At 40.0% G+C, this 22091-nt stretch overlaps 1 protein-coding gene across 1 annotated transcript in view; it reads right to left on the bottom strand.

The window, feature by feature from the left end:
* The window catches only part of carmil2 (capping protein regulator and myosin 1 linker 2), a 49971-nt gene that overhangs the window by 9850 nt on the left and 18030 nt on the right, over nt 1-22091 (bottom strand). The window contains exons 24-34 of the mRNA XM_042496116.1: nt 21871-21999; nt 21565-21681; nt 20263-20438; nt 18968-19055; nt 18387-18476; nt 18197-18263; nt 14839-15368; nt 6952-7055; nt 3656-4532; nt 1345-1449; nt 317-353 (exon numbers count right to left, since the gene is read on the bottom strand). Of these exons, the coding sequence (XP_042352050.1) occupies nt 317-353; nt 1345-1449; nt 3656-4532; nt 6952-7055; nt 14839-15368; nt 18197-18263; nt 18387-18476; nt 18968-19055; nt 20263-20438; nt 21565-21681; nt 21871-21999 (2320 nt within the window). The remainder of the gene's footprint in view (nt 1-316; nt 354-1344; nt 1450-3655; nt 4533-6951; nt 7056-14838; nt 15369-18196; nt 18264-18386; nt 18477-18967; nt 19056-20262; nt 20439-21564; nt 21682-21870; nt 22000-22091) is intronic.

Genomic DNA, 22091 nt, shown 5'->3' with positions numbered 1-22091 from the left:
GGAAACTATATAGAATAAAACAATATAAACAAGATAAGAAAGACACTATGTGCAAGTAGACAAAACAAAAACAGCCCAACAGATATACAGAAATACATTAAGAGGCTGGTATATTTGTATATCTGTTAGGCTGTCTCTGTTTTGTCTACTCGAACATGCTGCCTTTTTTAAAAAAAATCTTGTTAGTATAATGCATTATTGTAAATTTTATATATATATATAAACAAATGGAAAGTTCAGATTTGGAAAAATACACTGAATCAAATGATCTGCTTAAAACCTAAAATTACTTTCATGTACAAAAACTCAGACTTACCTTCAGAGTTGGCCTTTCTCAGCTCATCGTCTTTGTTCTACAACAGACACATTGGACAATAGTAAAGTACCATTTCATAAACAACTTGTTGCTGCACTTTGTAATCTCTGATCTTATTGTTATTGTGTAAAGAACACACCACAAATATATAAAATACAGGGAAATTATGGCATTTGTAGGTTTTTTTTTTAACTCTGTGCACACTGGCTGTATTGTAATAATACACATGCATTTACCACAGGATAGATTAAAGAATTTCCTGTTTGTTACAACTTGGGTGTTATATTGGTTGTTTGTTCATCCTCTCTGTCAGTTATGACACCATTATGTTCACAGAGCTATCTGCTGAGAACACAGTGACATCACAACAACAAAGCTCGATGGTCAGATAACACATGCAGTCAGATGATCCCACAGGTTGGAAACAAACCCTTAGTTTACTCAGATAATCTAAACCACTTTATTAAAGGTAAAACTGAAATCTGAGTGCGCCTCAAATGAAGCTTCTAATCCCTCATTACACAGGACAACTGTGTGCACACTACAGCAGTTACCAGTCAAAGCTGAAGCTGGAATATATATACTTATATATATACTTTTTTATTTTGCTGAGAAAAATAATAAATGACCATTAACAAGTAGTGACGAACCAAAGCAAGTGTATACTGACCAACAACTTGTACGCTGAAGCCTGAGCTTATTGCACTGACCCTTTTTATATTTACTGTTTTGTACTGTTCCTTCATTTAAAAAAAAAAGGTTATTAAGACTCATGTTGTTGACATGTATTATTGATACAATATCCATTATTACACTGCAACTCTACATCGTTCATCTGTATACTTCTCACAGTTGCAGCTGAAGTTTACATTAAACAAGTATTTTATGCTGCGTTACCGTTCATCACATCGGGTTAAAGTGCTACAAAAGATACACATGAAGGAACGACAGGTGTGTCATCTAATGGCCTACATGATCTAAACTTGTTTAAACTCGCACACACACAGACACACACTCATCCATCCTACCTGGCTCGTCTTGGTGTCGGCAGGTGGAGATTTGGCCACGCCCATTCTGTGCAGCATCACCTGGAGCCTCTGTTCAAAACTAGAGGAGCTCTCTGACGCATGTTTCTGGAAATTGACACATGGACATTGAGTTAGCGTCCCACAATTCAGGAAAGTATGAAATGTGGAACAGCTGTTAGCATTAGTGCGAGAGAGAGCGAATGACATGCAGCAAAGGGTCACAGTTTGGAAATGAACCTGCGGCCGCTGTGGCGAGGACATTTGCCTTTATACATGGGGCGCCCGCTCAACCAGGTGAGCTACTGAGCGCCCTGATGGTAATGGATGTTTATATAATGCTTTTCTACTGTATATAAATGCTATCTTAATGGGTAAATCCCTTAAAGGTTTTTGCCTCTCATTCACCTGTTCAACCACACATCCAGCTGTGGTGGCGGAGTCTACTATCTGGTTCAGGGACCTTGATAACAGCTCTTACAATAATAACAACCTGCTGGCCCGTTCTCATTCCGAACTCATAAAATACCGCCACTTTGACGGTGCTTTTGGTGTAAATTTGCAATTGCATGAAACACCACTAAGTGGTCATGGTGTTGCAATACGCTGTGGGTCGGTTGGACAGCACCTGCCACGTCCGCTTGATACGCGCACAGGCGGTGTCACTTGAGAGCATGGCCGGATGAAGCCTGTTGCGGCAGGACAGCATTAGGTTGAAATGCTGCCAGTAACAATGTAATACAAGGAGCATGAGGGGGCCTATAGGGCAGGCGGGCAGGAGAAGTGGTGGATGGATCCAGCAAACCCCAGACTTTCATGCGGGACTCTCATGTTCGCTTCCTGTCTGAATGTGATGGGTTTTTTCTACACTTTACCATGTGCCTCCTTCCCCTGAACCTAACCATCTGTACTGTCACTTAATCCTAAACATCTGTCCGAGCATGGTTGCCATGTACTTTTGTTGCCTAAACATAACCATGTGTCGCATAATCCCACAATGTTCTTGTGTTGACGTCACGGTAGCAGCGTCCTGGAACATCAACAGCAGACACAGACGGATATCTAGAGTATAATATGAAGACCCGGAAGTCCACTGCAAAGCAGCAGTTTGTGAAAACTTGGGATGAGAACGTGTCCTCATTAAGCCAGTTCCATTTAATATGTACTTCTTTCTTTTCCCTGTTTTGAATATCTATCAGCAGTGGGCCTGTGTTTTTCTCACCCAATAAAGACGCTTTTTTGTTCTCTAAAAATGGATGAAACTTAATAAGCCAGCTTGATCTTTAAGTGTGTGCTGGGAAAAACAAGCTTTTATAACACAGTGATGTTAACCTGCCCACTGAGGAACAGCAGCTGTGTGGCAGCAGTCTCAAACTTTCTATGTGAGCCCTCATTTAAATGTCGATACAGCCAAAAACACAACAGAGCAGCTGTCAGTAACCTGAATATATGTTCTCAGAGAAAGTGGTTGTGGTGGAAATCGCACACTCAACTCATAATGATATAATTACAGCTCATTTACTGACACTGATGAGAGCATTTATTGTATTTACGTTGAATCTGTCAGACATCATGATGATAATATAATGATTTAATCAGCACCACAGCAAAGCCAGGCATAACTCTCTGGTTACAAGTATGACATGAGCTGCAATCACTATTTCATACTGGTTCAGTTCTCCAACAACAGCGAAAAGAATCTAAAATCAAACTGTTTTGTTGTCTGCATTAAAACACCATACAGGTGAGTTAGACTCTCCAGAGTAACCAGCCTGCCTGTCCCACTTGTTGTCAGATGTTGGCTGTGATGCACACAGATGTTTACCAAGTGAAAGGGGGATGATAAGGATAAGATTTTGACATCTTTTTGTTATTCACAGAAATGACCTGCATTTGGATACACACCATTACAATGCACAACATAATGTGAAAGGAGCCTGAAGCCTCCTACAGACTGTGAGATTTTAGCAGTCTTATAAGTTTAGTGCAGCTACACTGTGCAAAATGGACCTAATAAACTTGGGAACAACATCAAGTTTGTCTGTAAAGCCCTCTGGGGCAAATTGTGATGTGTGATAGTGGGCTTTATGAATAAAATTGAAAATTGTTTTGGCATTAGACCACTGTAGTTCACATGAAGTTTAAGTTGGTTGCAATTTGCAACCTCACCACTCTATGCCACTAAATCCTACACACTGGACCTTTGAGGCCTGGTTCTCAGCAGTAGTGAAGAAATAACAGTACTAGCAGTCTGATGTGTTGGAGTTGCCCATACTCCTTTAAGATGGTCTGACTGTGTGTGTGTCCGACTGACCTTACTGTGCGAGTCCTCCTTGTCCTCAGGCTCTAATCCCGTCAGCAGAATAAGACTCTGGCTCTTGCCCTCTCTCAGTGACCTCTTGGTCACATTCAGTCTCCTCTCTCCGTACGGCGTCCCTCCCAACTTCATCTCCTTCATGTGCGCTGCGCTCCTCTCCTGCTCTGTGAGAGGGGAGGTGACCACGGGACTGGGGGTGCGACCTGGCAAGACAGGAACTGCCTCCTCTTCCAGGTTGGAAAGCGTGGCAGTGGTGAGGTCAGGGCTGGTGGCGACGGTGGGGTAAGAGGGAGTGGTGTCACTGGAAGGCGTCATCGTGGTTAATGTCTTGGCAGGCGCCATCGTTTCCCTCGCATCGCCTGCATCGGTGGCAACGGTTCCTTCTGTGGTGGCGGCATCATTAGAAACGTTAGCATCCTCCACTGACCTTGCCCCTCTCCCCTTCTCTCTCTCCCTCTCTCTCTCCCTTTCTTTGGCCTCGCGGAGGGGTCGAATGAGGTCGGCAATGGAGGTCCTTTTGACCTTCACCCCCTCTCCTCCTCCTCCCTCTCCCCCTCCTGCCTTGGCGGCTCGGTTGGCTCGTGCCCTCTTGAAGGCAAAGAAGTCGCCAAACTTTTTCTTGATGTTTTTGGTGGGAAGTGTGGTGGTGGTGACGGGAGAGGGGGTGGGGGAGGTGGAGGATGAAGAGAGGGGGGGAACATCAGTGGATGTAAGGGATGTGTCAGTAGATGGGACAGAGGGGGAGGTGACAGTGGTGGTGGTAGAGGAGGTGATATTGTCAGACGAAGAGGAAAAGAGGGTTGAAGCTGAGGGGGTGGAGCTTGACTCTGAGGGAGTGGCTTGGGCAGGGATTGATTCCTCCCACCGGCCTTTTCTGCAGCAGGGAGACAGCAGAAAGAGCAACAGACAAGAAGAGACACTCAGTACTACAACTACTGCTACAGGACTCAAGACACATGCTCAGTTCAGGTACACTACGAGAAGGGTCATGCAGACAGCACACAGAGCAAAAACATCTCACAGTGTGAGAACTACTTTGTGCGAGGCCTAGCATGATGATACTGGTGACTACTGGCCGGATTACCAAGACATTAGTTGGATATTCCAACACGCTCTCATCCAAAGTCGTCACATATTACCAAATTGTAGTGGACTTCCTTGTCTACATATTACACTCTTGGCATCCTTCTGCGTCTGCTATTTCAGGATGCTGCAACCATGATGTCAATACAAGCACATGGTGGGACGACGTTGCATGCGCTTATGTTTAGGCAACAAGAGCGCATGGCAATCAACGCCAGGACATCAACAAGTGCACATAATGGCATGGATAGTTAAGACTGGAAAGGTGGCTTTTGCCGTAGCGATTTTATACAAAAACACTGTCAAAGTGGCGGCATTTTACGAGTTCAGTATGAGAACTGGCTGGATTAATATACAGCCAGTTCCAGCCACTGACCTCTCATTACTTTGGTTACCCCATGACAATTTGCCAATATGAAACATTCCCAAATTTGGGAAAAAGACTTTAGTGTATAAATCTACCCATTAAGAACACAGACGCAGCATTTAACTTGCTGCCTACACTGGTCAGGGAGGATTTTTCAGGCCTCAAATCTTTTTACCCACTTATGCACTTGTACAGGTGCAACTACAGGATAATGTATTAGGTTATTAACTCCAAAATTTGGTGCTGCTGTCCACTCCAGCTGTTCATCATGAACAGCTTGAGTGGACAGCAGCTGTTGATGTGCTACTTTTGCTACATGGCTGGTGTCAACAAAGGGTGAAAATGAAAACGTTCAAATGGATGCCAACAGCAGGGCAGTCAGCGGACATGGTTCTGTTCATACTGCTAACGAGAACACCACCTCGACAAACAAACCAGTTAACAGTTTATGCACTTTTGCACAGAAAAGAAATATAAAATCATCTGATGACTTCAAAATAAATGTAATAAATAATGAGAGCCTTCTAGAAATGTAGTGCAGTCAAAAGTACAATATTTGTCTTGTATTGGAGTCAAAGTAATTCGTTTTTTTTTTTTTAATTAAGTACAGACACTCAAAAACTATACTTAGGTACAGTACTTAAGTAAATGTACTATGTGGTAATGATTAAACAGGTTACATTCACTGATGAAGCCTCAGAAAAAGCTTGTAAGGGAACCTTTGAACTGACATGTCACACGGAAAGCTAACTAATTTGAGCCACTGCTGTTGACTGAAAATGAAATCAGGTGGATGGATTCACAGTGATTGGAGCAATGAACACACTCCCAAACAGTGTCAGGCTGGCTCATTAAGTGATTACAAAATGGAAGTTCATTCCTAATCTGTCTGAGAAAACAAAAACATCTCAATGTTTCTGTGTTTAGTGAGCTCAGGCAGGTCCACAACAGACTTCAGACAAGGATGTGTTAATGTGGTGTTGCACTGAATGGACGCTACAGGAACATTCACCATGCATTCTACACAAACAGCTACAGGGTGGAAATCACAAACACGTGCAGTATAACAACAATACACTCAAATTTCAGCAGTTATCAGCAGTTTTTCGGGGGAGATTTGGCCTTTGCCCTCTTGATGCAAAATATAGAATTACAGCAGCAGAAGCTCTCTGCTCACTCACCACTTACAGGGGACGGTCATTATTTTACAGTGCCAAGAATCACCGTCAAATCTTTCCATCACTGAGCTCCTGACAAATCTTGAGCTGCAAAGTGTGTTTTGTTACCATGACAACCGCCAAACGTAAAATGGTTGTTTGTTGTCATTAGCTGCAGAATAACTGCTTATTAAACAGTTTTAAATATTGTGATTTGGTACGTTTGCTTCTCTATTTTGTTTCGATACGTTTGAAAATGTAACATAGGATGTAGTTAATGTGGCATATTTTCATAATGTGGTAAAATGCTACTAAAATCACAAATTAGCACTGATGTTGCAGCCTTGGTACGTCCCCAAAACACATAGGGTGCCGCGGAAAACACTTTGGAAACCACCTGTTTAGTGGATTGCTTCAGTAAAACAAAACAGCATTTAGGTCCAAGCTGCCATGATTTACCATTTCAAAAATCAGCAGCAAAATTAGTTCTGCTAACTGACTGGCTGCCACTGTCAATGACTATTTGACACAGGTGAGTCGAAGAAGGAGTGCTATGTTAAAATTACATGCTGATATCAATTAGTAAATATCAAGGATTTCATTCCCAGTATACTGCATTTTTGCATTAATATTTAGCTAAGAGAAAAAATAGTTTGTGTGTGTGTGTGTGTGTGTGTTCAACTCACAGTGCATAGTCAGGAATAATTTTCTTGGTGAAGAACTCTTCTACTCCTTCATCCACTCTCCCCATCCCCTCACTGGCCTCATTCTCTACCTTTGAAACAGGCTCCTGTAGCAAAAAAACCACAACAATATAACTTACATTATGCAAACCTTACATTGCATCTGTGTGTCATCATAAAAAAGGTTCATTAGCTTACATTACATATTCTGTATTTAAATAAAAAAAAAAACAGATAAAAGAAGAAGAACAGAAGAAAAAAGACAAGATGAAGGTATTAACATGGCGAGGGCAAAAGCAAGTACCACGCATTTTTGCACAGACCAGAAGCAGTTTTCATCATTCAACATGCAAACCATTTGCTGCTTGCTTACTTGTTTGGTATGTGATGAAACAGGTTTACAGAAGGAAAAAAGTGGCATATTCTCACCCTCCATGGCAGAATCGGACATACTTCCCTGGTGCTTGTATACTGGGACAAGGACGGCAGTCCAATTAAATGCCCTTAGCGAGCTATAGCTGTAGCTCGACTTTACTGTTCAGGTAAACATACTGACTGAGTGCTGTTAAAAAGTCAAGAACTAGACAAATCACTCCTTATATCTTAAATCAAAGGTATTTAATGTAATTCATCACACTGTATATTTTTACTGCGCTTAAACATAATTCATCACCTTATACATTTCAGCTGATTTGCATTTTTTGTCATCATAGCATGTGTGAATGAAAGAAAAACGTTGAGTTTTAAAATGGACCTGCTCAGGCTGCTCAAGAAATAAGTAGCTCCAGCTCGGGACAGTTGTCATGTGTAAGCAATATTCTAACTGGGTCAAACCCAGTCTGCAGAAACTCACTTATATTAGCCTTCTGGAGTTGCAATTTTGTGGATAAATACCCTTCTGTTAACCCCTCATGTGTGTAGCAATACAGAGTAACAGGCCACTTAAACTTTATCATAAAGACGTTCCTCCAGGTCACAGCATTTAATTACTTTGCATTTAATGTTCTGTTATAGGTGGGTACATGCACATGAGGCATGTAGATAAGAGTACAACTAGCAGAAGGGCCTTTCCAAATTTGTAAATTACTGCTGCATTGACAGCATTAGCCTCCTGGCTAATTCTGGCATTTTTATACCTTATGTATTTATTAATTTGCACTGTCGCTTTTTAAATAAACTCAATCGAAACCTAAACTTTTGGCACAGGATCGCGATACCAAAAGCAGAGGATTTTTCAGGGTGTTATTATATGCTGTGGGATGGCCAGACGGCACCTGTCGCATCCGCATGAAATGCAGCAGGACAGCATCAGGTTTTAACGCTGCCATTAACAACACAATATAAGGAGTGCAAGGGTGCCTGTTATAGATGGGTCCAACAAACCCCGGACTTTATGTGGGACTCCCGTGTTCGCTTCCCAGAATGTGTGTTTATTGACGTTCTGGCGTCAGTCGCTATGTTCTTGTGTTTAAAACCACGTGCCTGGTCATCGTGCCATTTGCATTTATTGACATTACGGTAGCACCTTCCAGGAAGAACAGACACAGAAGGATACCTAAAGTGTAACATGTAGACGCGGCAGTCCACAGCAAGTAACAACATGTTACGAACTGCAAAGTGGCAACACGTGACAATTTGGGACGAGAACATGTTGGAAAGATCCAAGAGTAGGGACGGACAAAGGTAAGACAGTTACATTTAGTGATGGTACAACAGGAAGAAGAGTCAAGTGGAAGGATAACCAGCAGATGAGTGGACGAAACTGTTGACTGTAATAATGTGCAGGAAATGGAGTATCTAACAATAAAAATCACACCACACATGAGGGCTCTGTGTGGTGGGTTTTTAAAAGTAAACATATTTATTCAACATGTTATAGACTCAGAGGTTACTGAACAGATTTATGGAACTTTATTCCAAAAATAGTTAAGGTAGTGAAGCTAAGCTAATAAATCAAAACAAAATCTTCTGATCATTCATTGTTGTTAATGCTAAGATAATAAATTCACAATTTTTTAAAATAAAAAAGATGAACAATCAATGTTGTTCATATCATATATTTAATGTAATGTCATCATATATTTGATGAAAGAAATAATATCAGTGGGTTTTTACCATTTTTAAGATGTTTTCAAAGTACTATAATGGAAAATATCTAGAATACATACGTGAAAATAATATTAGTACTGGTAATAATACTAATTCCCTGGTCACAAATTGATATAAGTTGGTATAATAATATATTACAAGCATTTTTACAGTAAATGATTTGTAGCTTTGACTCATTCTTTCTTCTTTTACCATTACTATGAATATCCATCTTAAACATTTCTATTAAAAAACACTGATTTTTGTTATTATAGCTGCAATGACATAAAAATGAACAGATTTTTTTTCATTGCCGTTTTATTAGTAAGAAATTCAAAGGGCTAAAACTCAATTATAAATTAGGTGCCAGAAGGAATGCTTGGAAAAATACATAAAAAGCTCCAAAGCCATAACAATGGGATATTTTCCTGCTCTTGAATGCAGTATTTGTCTTCATCTTTAAGCTCTTTCCATCACTTTCTATCACCCAGTGGAAATAATGTGCCTCTCTTTCATTCTCTGCCACCTCCTTTACAGCCACCTGTCTCTGTGTGCCACATGCCAACATGACGCTTTGCCACACAATTATTGGCATACAGACTCTCCCTCTCTCTCTCTCTCTCTCTCTCTCTCTCTCACACACACACACACACACACACACACAAAAACACAAGCACATACACTTGTTACCAAGGGGCAACAGAGCTTTCTCTACAGACCAATCTGCACACCCACACACCCCTGTTGTGGATATGGACAGCCCTACTTACAACAGGCTGATAAATGAAGCTCCTGCACACAGTCGGTCATAACCTGGTTTGTTCAGTTTAAAATATGTCCGTCGACATACGTGCCCTGAGGTTTTTACAGTTTTTACCATATCAACAAAATGTTGATGCAGTTACGTTGGCGTCTGCATTAAGCTGCTCTCTGCTTACCCAGCAGGCACGCTGACTGAACAGCAGGGAAGCAAACACAATTCCTCCCATGGGTGCACAGACAGACAAGCCGGGGCAGCAGCACAGAGCGAACACCACAGGCCTGAATGGGCACACTGGAGCAGGTAAAGCTTTGGTGGGCAGCAGATGGGCTGGAGACATCAGTGTTGCAGGAAACAGTAGAAGAATAGGTTTTACATTTGAAGACGTTGTTATGAAAATCCATCACCTACTGACCTTATTTTTCATGAGTTACTTGGATCACACTGATAAAAATATGCGTCTGATGATTTGCACATGAAGACAACATCCTGCCACTGTTTCCTGCCACCTCCTCGTCTATTTTAGACATCCTCTGTCCTATTTTGCGTGGTTTATGTCATTTTGCACACCTGGCTCTACCACATCTGTCCGCTAAATGCCCTCACTGCTTAATCACCTGACTTCCCTTATGATTAGGGGCCTTCCTCACGGCTCCTGCTCACGTGCTTATAGATCCTTAACATACAGTACAGTGGGAAGGTTTCCTAAAGCATTTGCCAGATCCGTCTATGTTGCCTCGTGTTTAAGCCATCTGTTACCTGCCCGCCTCTTTACTCATTCTAAGTCCTGCTAACTTGCCTGCTAATTCTTTTGAAATACTAATAAAGAAATCATATTTATCCAAAGAATCTGTTATGTGATTGGTGTATATATTTATCACTGATGGATTAGCAAATGACAAGTATTGCCTGAATGAAATAAGATTAGCTGTCAAACGATTACATTTTTAAGTCATGATTAATCGCATAATTTCAATAGCTAATTTCGATTAATCCCTTTTTTTAATCACATAATTTCAGTCCCATCATTATGCATCACAAAGCAGTTATGAAGTGCATATTGACAAGGTAATTCTTACCAGATCGTTTTTGTTAGGAATCGAATGACAGAAAAAAACTGCATAGGACTATCATAAAGTGGGTATGTCTGTAAAGGGGAGACTTGTGGGTACCCATAAAACTAATTTTCATTCAGATATCTAGAGGTCAGAGATCAAGGGACCCCTGTGGAATGGCCATATTTCCACTGCCAAAATTTAACCTGTGTTATTTAGCCCTTTTCCTGAGAAGGTAGCATGACATGGTTGGCACCATTGAATTACTCATGTCTTCTTGTTTCATATGATACAAATGTCATCACTCTATTTTTAAATTTAGCCCAATACAGCCTCTTACATATAGGAATGTCTATCAGTGATTAATGCCATTTTAGACGTGTTAATAACGGGCCTTAATTGCATCGTGATTAACATGTTAATGCTAACAACACTAAATAAGATATTATTAATAGGATAAAACCTATTTTTTTCAGGTTGACAGAGTGTGACGTGTGCAGTGCACCCAGCTGGGACCACACGTCAAAATGATGTCAAAATGACATCGGACCGTTACATCGGTCAGACGCAAAGTTATGGCTAAAATTAAAATTGGGTTTAGGATAATTTGAATGTTTAATGACGTTAGAACTGCATGTTGTAAAAATATTTTGCAGACATTTGGTTTTGTTCTCCATACCTTACTAATAAATGTAATTAATGTATGTTTTGAGGATGTTTGAGATGAGACACATGGAAAGTGTTGGACTTTGGTTACCTAACATCACAATTTAAAACCAACAAAACAAAACATCAACATTATCTGCTGTCAGTATTCTACATTAAATTGACATTGTCTTTAAAGGTCTACTGATATCATATAATTTGTATATTTTCTTTAGTGTATAATCACCTGAAAATAAGAATCCTTGTGTTTTCGTTACCTTAGAATGAGCCATTTATATCTACAGGATCCAAGAATGGTCAAACCAAACATTAAACTCAAATAATGCTGTAACTTTTGGTTTTACCTGTATTATTGCTCAGGATTGGCTGCTTTATACAACAAAATGGTAATGATTCCATAAAGCCCCGTTTTGTAAAGAAAAATTACAAAATGTAAAGACAATTTCGAAACCTCACTGTAGTTTTGAAATTGTGTCACTATGCAACAGTGATCTTGATGGCAACATAAATGTTTTATGTAGAACCATTTGAGCATGATGCTGCAGAGAACCTTTGTAAAAAGGGTTGCTTTTAGCAGCACAAAAGGTTCTGCTACAGTACAAGCCTAAGGAAAAGTCTTCTTCCATGACAAAAATCCCTTCTCACTAACAGCTACAGTTCATTATGTTGAGTCACCTTTGTATATTTTTCTCAAAATAATTAGTTTTTTAAGCATGCAGTGTATCAAAACCGCTGTCCTGAATGAAACAGCCTCCATTTTCATAAGAGAACGGGACACTTTCATGTATTTGGTGAAATACTATGAAAAGGCCTTTTTAAAAATGTTTTATGGTAAAAACTCCCATGTGCATAAATCACTGACACATCCTACTATTTTTTTTTCCAGCTTTTAAAAATTGAAAATTGGTCGTTACTAAGGCTAGGTATCATTTCAAAAATTTGACATCAATACCAATACCAGGAGGCTACCCAAAGTGATAACGACACCAGTAGAGTACTTCCCATAATATCAACACCCATGACGTGAATGGCCTGTAGTACAGCCATACTTCTGTTTGGTTGGCATCTCGAAACACTGAACTGCCGACTTCATCAAATTCACCACGTTTAACTTTCACACAACAGGCTGTATTGGTTGTAGATGCTGCGGGAGTGTGAGTTCACACTGGTGACAGTTGTGACGGGCAGCGAGGCTTCACACACAGTGACAGGGCTGACTGTCAGCATCACACGACTAACGTTATCTAACAGTTAACCCTTTAACACCCTGCTTAACCATTTGGTGGAGCACATTTTGAATTATTCTGCATCGAGTTTGAAAGAGAGACTGACTGAAGTAAAAGATGTATAAAGAAAAGTGACGATCGTAAAGTTTTCTGTCCATGCTGTCCATGCTGCTTAGCATGGACCTCTGCTAAGCAGCATAGCACCTCTTGAATCAAACTAGCGTGCTAACGTGCTAACATGCTAATGCAAGGCTCTTCTCTGATTTAGAATAAGGGAAGCAAAAAATCAAGATGGCAGGTTAATTGGCAAACTTTAGCTGTTACTTTCCATTAAAGCCGATGCCAAATAGACATGTTAATTAAATGAATTTGCGCTTCTCTTCAGTTGTCTTTTAATGTACTGCTGCACAAATTTTCCATTACATTTCAGCCACTTACATCACTTTTATAATAACCATACAGGTTGGCCAAGTTATTAATGGCTAGTATTTCTGACTGATTTGTTGTTGGGCAACAAATGACTAAATACATGATAAAATCTAACCACTGCTGGCCCACACCCGCTCATCGCTCACTCGGTACGTTAACATGCACAGTTTTTTTGCACTACGGTTATTGCTCGATAAGGCCATTTAATTGGAGTATACAAGCACAGAGGGAAAATAGTTTTTTTTGACTGAAGTATCACCGACTCCACCACGGTAGGTGGCAATATGCCCCCTTTCAGCTAGTTGCTATTGGACCTTCTTTCAGTTGATTCATTAAGTCACGTACCAAACTAGTTAGCAAGAGACAAACGGGTAGCATGTCGAATAGTAAAAACAAAAATGTGTGGTTCTTGCTATAGCCCTCACTATGCTGATACCTTTGTCTTGTTTTGTTTACGTCTCTTCTTCTTCGCTGTTTATATTTCTCGGCTTTCTTCTACGAATTTAAGCTGTTTGACACCCAGGTCAAAGCCCAGCTCGGGGGCTATGGAGCATGTGCAGAACACCTTGGCCAGTTCAAGTCCAACTGAGGTGTATACATGAAAAAGTAAAGTGACCCCTGACTGCATTATCTAGATGAGTTAGTCCAAATTTGAGAAGTTCAGCCTAGTGTGATTTCAGTCAGACAACATATATTTCAGAAGTCCAGATTTAGTCAGACTAACACAATAATTTGACTTTTTCCAACATCATGTAAACAGTCTGACTCACTGATGGGGATGACTGATCCAAACCAGACTGTAGCCTACATCATCTACTGTATGATGTCTTAAAGAGAACCAAAAACGACATGTGACTGTGTTTGTGAAAAACAACACCACCTTACGTTGACACCTTGGTTACAAAAAGAGAAATCTCACACACGACACAATTTACACACACACAAGGTCACCACAGATGAAGAGAAGCCCTCGTTTTCCATTTACACAGTGACAGCACAGAGTAAGAGACCCCCATTAATGTGAAAACATGAATAATTGAGTTAGTGAAAGCATTCCCAGGAGAGAGAGAGAGAGACAGAGAGAAATCAGCACTGGGAACAACCCAGGGAACACCACTCCCAAAATGCATGTGTGTGTGTGCCTATTCTCACACACGCACACGCACCCACACACATACACACACACACACAAGCTGAGCACGACTACATGAAGCAGGAGAATGCAAAGATAAAGATGGCTTCCATTATTACTACAGCATCATAGAAAAGATAGAAAAGATGGATGGATAGACAGATAGATGTAATGTGTGTATTTTGCTGCATTAATCCAAGTACTCCAATCATATGAGCTGTATACCCTTCACTTCTCCATCTCCTCTTTCCTCCTCATCTTTCCCTTTTTTCCCCCAATCGTGTTGTTTCAATTTCCTCCATTTTCATCGTTTCTCCTCTGGGATCCCTCCATAGTCGCACAATTAGCTTCCTACTTCATCTACCCTTCCCTCTATCCTTCATCCATCAATCCTTTCATCCTGCCTCAATCTGCGGCTGCATTTCACTGTAAAGCATATTCTGTATGTATTATTTTGTATAAAAGCAAATGTCATTTCTGCAAGCTCACTCAAACTGTATGTGGTCACTGGTTTATTGGTATGTGTGTTCTTACCTGAGGCCTGAAAGAGGGGGGCTGTGTGTGTGTGCGTCGCGGCCGCGGTCGGGAGGCGGTGAAATGCCTTAGAGTCTGTCCCTGGGTGGGTAGAGGCTCCATGGGGGAAGCTGGGGATCCAGTGCTGGGGAGGGGGCCTGGGCTGGGGCCGCAGCCGGGGAATGGAGCCTGTCGTCTGGGTGAGCCTCCGCGGCCGGCAGCCTCCTCCTCTGGAGCTCGAGCAGAGAGGGAGCAAAGGAGGGGGAGACTGGGAGGAGGAATGAGCGATGCTCCTCTCGCTCCCGATATTGCTGCTGCAGCATCCACCGCCGCCACCTCCCCCTCCCTCCGCCTCCTCCCCCTCAGTCCCGGGGGGGAGGGGGACGGGGGAGGGGAGGAGCTTGAAAACCTGACTGACAAGGGGGTTGCTGTCGGTAACCGAGGGAGGCCACACCTTCCTTCTCCTCGTCCCTCCTCTATGGCACCTCCTCCCCCCTCTCTCTCCGCTCCTCTGTCACTGGTCTGCTGCTCCCAGTCTGCATCCAGGAGACCTAAGAGTAAAGCAGTGTGAGTGATGAGAGGAGAGGCACAAGGAGAGGTAATAAAAGAGGGAGGGAGGAAGGGAAATTTGGGGAATCCAGCCTACGCAGTAAGCATGCTTTCTGCTCAAATGTATGCATGTGAATGTAGGGCAAGCAGGGCTGCACAGAGAAGACATGAGGGGAATGGAGAGACAAGAAAATGGGATATAAGCAGAAGGAGGGGGTGTCAAGAGACTAGGATAGAGGGGGAGGAGAGGCGAGGAGAGACTAAGCAAGGAAAGAGGGGGGTACAAAAGGGCCAGAGCAGAGAGACGAGAGAGAAATAATCAGCTGAGCAAAGACATGCAGAGAGGAAACAGAGAGGAACCAGAGCAGCAGATGGATGCTGCAGTCACACATACTGCACACAGAAACACACTCATCAGCCTGTCACATTAAACAAGGTAGAATATGGTGGGTTAACCCTCTGAAACCTGGATCCACGTCACTTTTGCATGCTGCATTCAAGTATTTAAAGTCCCGAGCAAATTGGTTTAATGCCTTCCTAATATAAAAGGCACTGACCAACTCGGCAAGAAATGTCCCCCAAATTGCAAGAAATTAATAGATTTAGAAAATATGTTTTTTTTTAAAAACAGAGCTTTTCAGGTGTCTAAAAAAATGTCATTTCTTTCCCCCATAAAATTATTACATTTTTTTGCAGGTAATTTACTCACTTGCTTGACCATTTTTTGTTTGTTTGGTCTTTGTTTTTGTTGGGGTTTTTTTTCAGGGTTTTTTTTCAGGTTATTTTCTTGTGATTTTTACTAATTTCTTGCTATTGGGTCATTATCTTACTTTTTAAGCATTTTTTCCAGGTCGTCTCCTTATTTATTAATTTTTTTGTTCTTTTGTTTGTGTGTTTATTTTAGGGATTTTTTGTACTAATTTTCAGGTCATTTTCTTGTACTTTTTACTATTTCCTTGATAAACTCTGGGTCACTTCTTCATAATTAGCTCATTGCCTACGTTTTTGAAAGAAATAAAGCCATTTTTTCCTAGGTTTCAAAGGGTTAAACCGACATTGTTATTGATCTTTCAGTTACAGGGCCCCTCGCTGGTCTTAATATGTCAGAGGCCTTTTGAAATGCAAATTGCTGAATACATTTTTAGAAATAAAATGCTTAAATTTAGATTCTTTGTTAAGAAAACATTGACCTAATTCTTTTTATAAAACAAGTACACAGAAACACAAATTACAGCGAGCGTCGTTGTTGGGCAATAAATTGTATGAATCTGTTTTATTATGACTTCTTTTAAAGGTACGGGCCAATCAAACAAAAGGAGTGGGGGGTTGTGTGCCGCAGCGCCCCAAATCCCCCCCACATTTCCTCCTCTTCCCTCATCATCCCCTCCTCCATCTTCTCCCCATCTCATCTCTCCCATGGTGAAAGTCACTGGTGTGAAAGTAAACAGGCCATGCTCCAATTAGCCAAACAGTGCTATGTGTCTGTCTGACACAGAATGGTTCAGCGTGGTACTTTCACACGTGCAGACGACAAGATAAAAAAAACATGACGGGATATAAGGATTTATACCTGAGCTCTGATGTCAAACTGGATTTCTATAGTCGCACATTTCAATTACTTGTTGACAATTTGAAATCAATTAATTAAATCCTAATTATTATCTCACAAATAGTGTAATTTAACTAATGTTAACTATCACAGTATTGCACACCTCGTATACAATGACTTCTTTATTCATCAAATGTGTTTGGTGGTTTGAATAAAAACTGATGGAAATAATTTTATTTGTGAGGGTGCTAAAACAAAAAAGGCCATTACTTCAGAAAAACTGCTGGCTTGTTTTTGTCAACATTATTAAAGGCTTACATCTACTACAACAGATGACCTACTCCATACGACCCCAAAGGGAATTTAGAGAAAAACTGTAAGAAAAATGATTATCTACCCAATGAGACAGATCTCTCATAATTACTGTCTGAATCATGTGTAATAACCTACCTTAAATATGGAAAATTTGCTTTGACTTAACTATTTGTTTTTTATTTTTATTTTTTGTTTTCTTTGGATGCTGCTCTTTAATTGTTTTTGTTTTTATGCTTAGTGTCCTTATAAGGTAAAAAAAATATTCATAAATAAATTTTTTTTTTTTTTTAAATGTGAGTGTGCAATTTAGCTAAATGTAAATAAGCTCATGATCGCTGGCTGGTTTTAATTTTGGGACTCAGTGACTTTTCTATTAGCGCCACCTGCTGGACACCTTTAACATTGCAACCCCTCTACTGATAGAGCAATAATTCACCTACAAAATGACCATTTATACATCAATTAGGCCACTGGTTCCCAACTGGTCAAGCTACAGGTTTCAGTTTTTATCTTTAATCATTAGTTCAAGGTCTACACATAAGATAAATTACCACATATTCAATTTTATTTCACAAAATGCAAATTAAATAGTATATGTATGTATATGTATATTGCAAGAATAAAGATAAATTACTTAAATCTTAGTTGGCTAAAAAAGTGCATAATATGGCTTCAAGATCAGTGAAATAAAAACGCTGCAAAGGCACAGCATGTTACTGCACCAAATAATAGCAAGAACACAGCTACAAAATAGCTGCTGAACTGCAGGACATGGCACTTCAAAATAAAAACTCTGTGCCAGAAATTCACAGTAATTAAAAACAAAGTGGTTTTTTTTTTTACAGACTTGACATGTTCATAAGCCACTTGGGGTCCAGTCAGAATGGACAACTGACCCTGTGACCCACAAGCTGGGAACCATTGACTTACACAGTAATGGATCATGTAGTAGTGGTTGTATCTTACTCTTAATTGAAGGAGCAGGCCTCAGACTCTTCGAGTGGAAACTGTTTCTCCAAAATGCTGGACTGTACTGGTGTTGGAGAGAGATAAAGGAAGAATAGGAATAGGAAGAATAAAACATGTGAATCCAATACAGAAATGAATGAGTGATTAACAGAATGAATGGACAGGTAGATGGGTGCGTGTCTCTTACATCGTCAGTTGGGAAGTCACCGTCACCTACTCGAATCTCTGGGACGTTCAGTTTCAGAGCATTGCATGAATTTTCTTTTATAAGGCAATCCTACAAAGTCAATACAGAATAACATCAATAATGAGCGCAACCACTGAACATATTTACAAACAGTGATAATAATAATACCTGCTGGTACTTTCAAGTGAAACTGAACAGTGCAAAATTCAACAAGATTTTGTTGTGTGCCATCTTATACAGAGGGACATTAAGAAGAAGCTCAAATCACTCATCAAAACCCACCTATTTAAAACTGCCATTAACATCTAATTAATATCATATGAATTGTAATGTTGAGTTTATTTTAATTTATTTGATTTTATTATTTTTACTACTTCTTAAAAGTGTCTTTGAGTTTCTTTAAAAGCGCTCTATAAATAAAATGAAACAGAAATGAAACTAATATTAAACTTTCCACCTGACTGTGTATAAGACTGCAAACAAGCACATTTTGCAAAAAACAAATGTTTTATGTATTAAGTATAAAAGTATATAATGTATGGACACACACACACACACACACACACCTATTAAACATTTACCATTTTGTCCTGTGCCATCGTCAGATCCTGTTGAACTTGCTCTAAGATGCTTTCAGCCAGAGAGACACTCAGTGTTTGTCTCAGTTCACTGGACGGATGAAAAGAGAGAAGAAATAAACACATCTGACGGCAGCAGAGTGAAGATCAGGTACACTCAACTTGCTTTGCTTGGGGGCCACTTCTGCAAAATGACAGCAGGCCAGGGGCCAGACCCAGCAGCCCCATACATGTTTATTGGATTTTAGGACATTTCTAGAATTTTTAGGTCATTACTTGGATTTTAAGACATTTCTAGGATTTTAGGACATATCTAGGGTTTTTGGATGTTTCTTTCTCATATAACAGCTTAACAGTACACTGAAATATGTTTCTGAAAATATTTGAAGACAGAAAAAGCAATGCAGTAACAGAATATTGATTCCGATGTGATTAGTGCTGCCTAGTTTGACTATTTGTCCGCAGTCAGAAGGGATGGCAAACACGTTCAGTTGAAAGCTTTTTTTGGCTCTAAATGTCTATGGTTTATTGTCAGTGAGGAACCTCAATCACATGAAATGAGCAATTCAATTAACTGAACAATAAACCCTTTGAGACCTGCACAAATTCACTTGATTTCTGTCACCAACATGGGAAGAAGGCAATGAGCAACTTAAGAGGAAATTACCCAGAAATTAGTAAAAAGTACAAGAAAATAGCCAAAAATTGGCAATGAACATAAAATAGCCCCCCACCCCAAAAAAGACCAAACAAAATGGTAAAGTAAAAAAAATTAATGACCTGCTTAAAAATTATAATTCTAAAAAAAATACAAAATCATCAATACATAATATTCTACTTTTAAAAACTAACTTTCTTGTAATTTGCAGGACAACTCTTGCCGAGTTTCCTTATGCCCATGTTTTTGAAAGAAATCAAAGCATTGTGCTCAGGGTTTAAAGTTTAAAATACTTGTAAAAGGCGTCTAAAAGTAGCACAAGAAAAGTAACGTCGATTCAGGTTTCAAAGGCTTAATGCCCTCCTACAGACAGCACCTGTGAAACTGATTAAAGTAAGTAAATAATTATTATTCCACTTAGTGAATCAATTGACATCACGTGGTGACAATTATTTCATATTTCCTGGTTCAACCATGGAAGCCTCTGCAAACGTGCAGAGTTTCTACTGAAGACACTCTGCACACTTTTGTCTTAAATACAATCTTTTCATCAGTAATAACACTCAGATCATGCAGTATTTACAATGATGAAACAGTGAGGTTCTTGAAACATGACGCTGTCCTACATACGTGTTGTTACCTCAGTCTGTTGCTGATGATCTGCCCAGTGTTCTCCACCAGAGTGCTTCTCAGGAAAGTGTGTGTCTGTCTTCCTCTTTTGGACACATACTCTGACAGACACTCACACACACTCGACCGCTGGACGACCCGTGGACACACTGCCTCTGCACACCTCATCAGGCCTTCAGCCAACTCCTGCAACACACAGACTGGGACTTGAGCACGGTAAAAGCCACGCATTGTTAAGTCCAGACTGAGACCGACAACTCATAAGACCAAGCTTGAACTGGGATCTAGACCGAACCCACTGAAAATGATTTGTTCTGTTGCTTTAGAGAGTTACTCAACTGGATCATGAAATCATCACTGCGGCTGTCATTCACTCAGAACTGTATATCTAACATGTAATATGCAAGGTGTATTTATTTTTGTACCTGCAGTGGTGGACAAGAACAAAAGTACATTTACTTAAGTACAGCTTTTGAATATCTTTACTTTACTTGAGTATTATATTTATTGTAAACTTAGTACTTTACTACATTTGAAAGACAAATATTGTACTTTTGACTCCACTACATTTCTTTGAACAGTATTGTTACTTGTTACATTTGCTTCGGAGTGAACGGATGATTTTAATTCCTCCTCTAAAATGCAAAAGTCTATGAATCGACAACAAATTGCACTGGCAACAGAAGTTTACTTTGGACTTTAAAATTGGATGGATATTACCACAAAATAAAACATTGTCTGAACGTTTTTTTTATAGTTGTGAATTAATAAAATTTTTAGTCAGATTTTTCTCTCTAGCAAAGTTGCTGTTGAACAGTTATAAAGTTACAGGTGTGTAACTGGGATGTTAAGGTCATGATGTGAAGCATCATCTACAGGATGTTTTTTTTTTTTTTTTTAACTAGCAGTTAGTTGAAACATAGAGACAAACAACAACTGCAGTTAAATGAAAAAAAAAATGAAATGACAATATTGGTCATTTTGTTAATTAGTGTTTCTATGGTCATTTCTATAGCTATGTAGCTTATTCAACAAGCTTTTCATTCTGCAGCTTTTCAAGCAAAAAGGTGCATTTACTGGGTTGTTTTAGTTATTTGGATCTGTAAGTGTACTATGAAAATGTACAACAACGCGTTGAGATTTCTTACTACTTTGAATACATAAGTATTTTTAAAAGCAATGACTCCAGTACTTTAACTCAAGCAAACATTTTACTCAGCAACTTTCACTTGTATTGGAGTAATATTTCAGCAGGAGTATCAATACTTTGACTCAAGTAATAGAGTTGTGTACTGTGTCCACCTCTGTGTACCTGTATGCTCCTGTTGAACTCATCAGTCAGTGCAGTAGCAGTGCCAGTGAGGATGCAGTTCACCACGTCTCCATCAGAGGCACACTTCATGCCTGCGTCATACAGAGAGGGAAGCAGCTGCACAGGGGAGACAACAAAAACATGAGTGGCATAAAGCATTATTTAATATTCAAACGTATTTTCATTAACAGATAGTTAACACGCAATACCGTCCCACTTAAATCTGTCAAAGCCTGGTTATGATTTCTTTGGCCCAAACTCGTAAAATTCAGAGCAAGTTTCTGAATCTATCAGAGTGGCATGTACCTTGAGGGACTCCCTGGCGTTGTGCAGAGCCTCGTGTGCTGTCATGACATCAGCCTGGACTTCCTCAATGTTGCAGTGGTTTAAACGTTGAAGGCTGTCCTCCAACTGTAGACACATACCCTTGACCTGCTACAATGGAGGACAAGCACGACAGACAAAAGCTGAAGGTACAGACCCAGGCAGACCCGTTCTGCTATATTTATTGTACTATATTAAAGGGA

The sequence above is a fragment of the Plectropomus leopardus genome, chromosome 11 (genome assembly GCF_008729295.1).
Source record: "Plectropomus leopardus isolate mb chromosome 11, YSFRI_Pleo_2.0, whole genome shotgun sequence".
Lineage (NCBI taxonomy): Eukaryota > Metazoa > Chordata > Actinopteri > Perciformes > Serranidae > Plectropomus > Plectropomus leopardus.
Note: the sequence above shows the minus strand (reverse complement) of the source record. Positions and strands in the feature narration are given on the sequence as shown.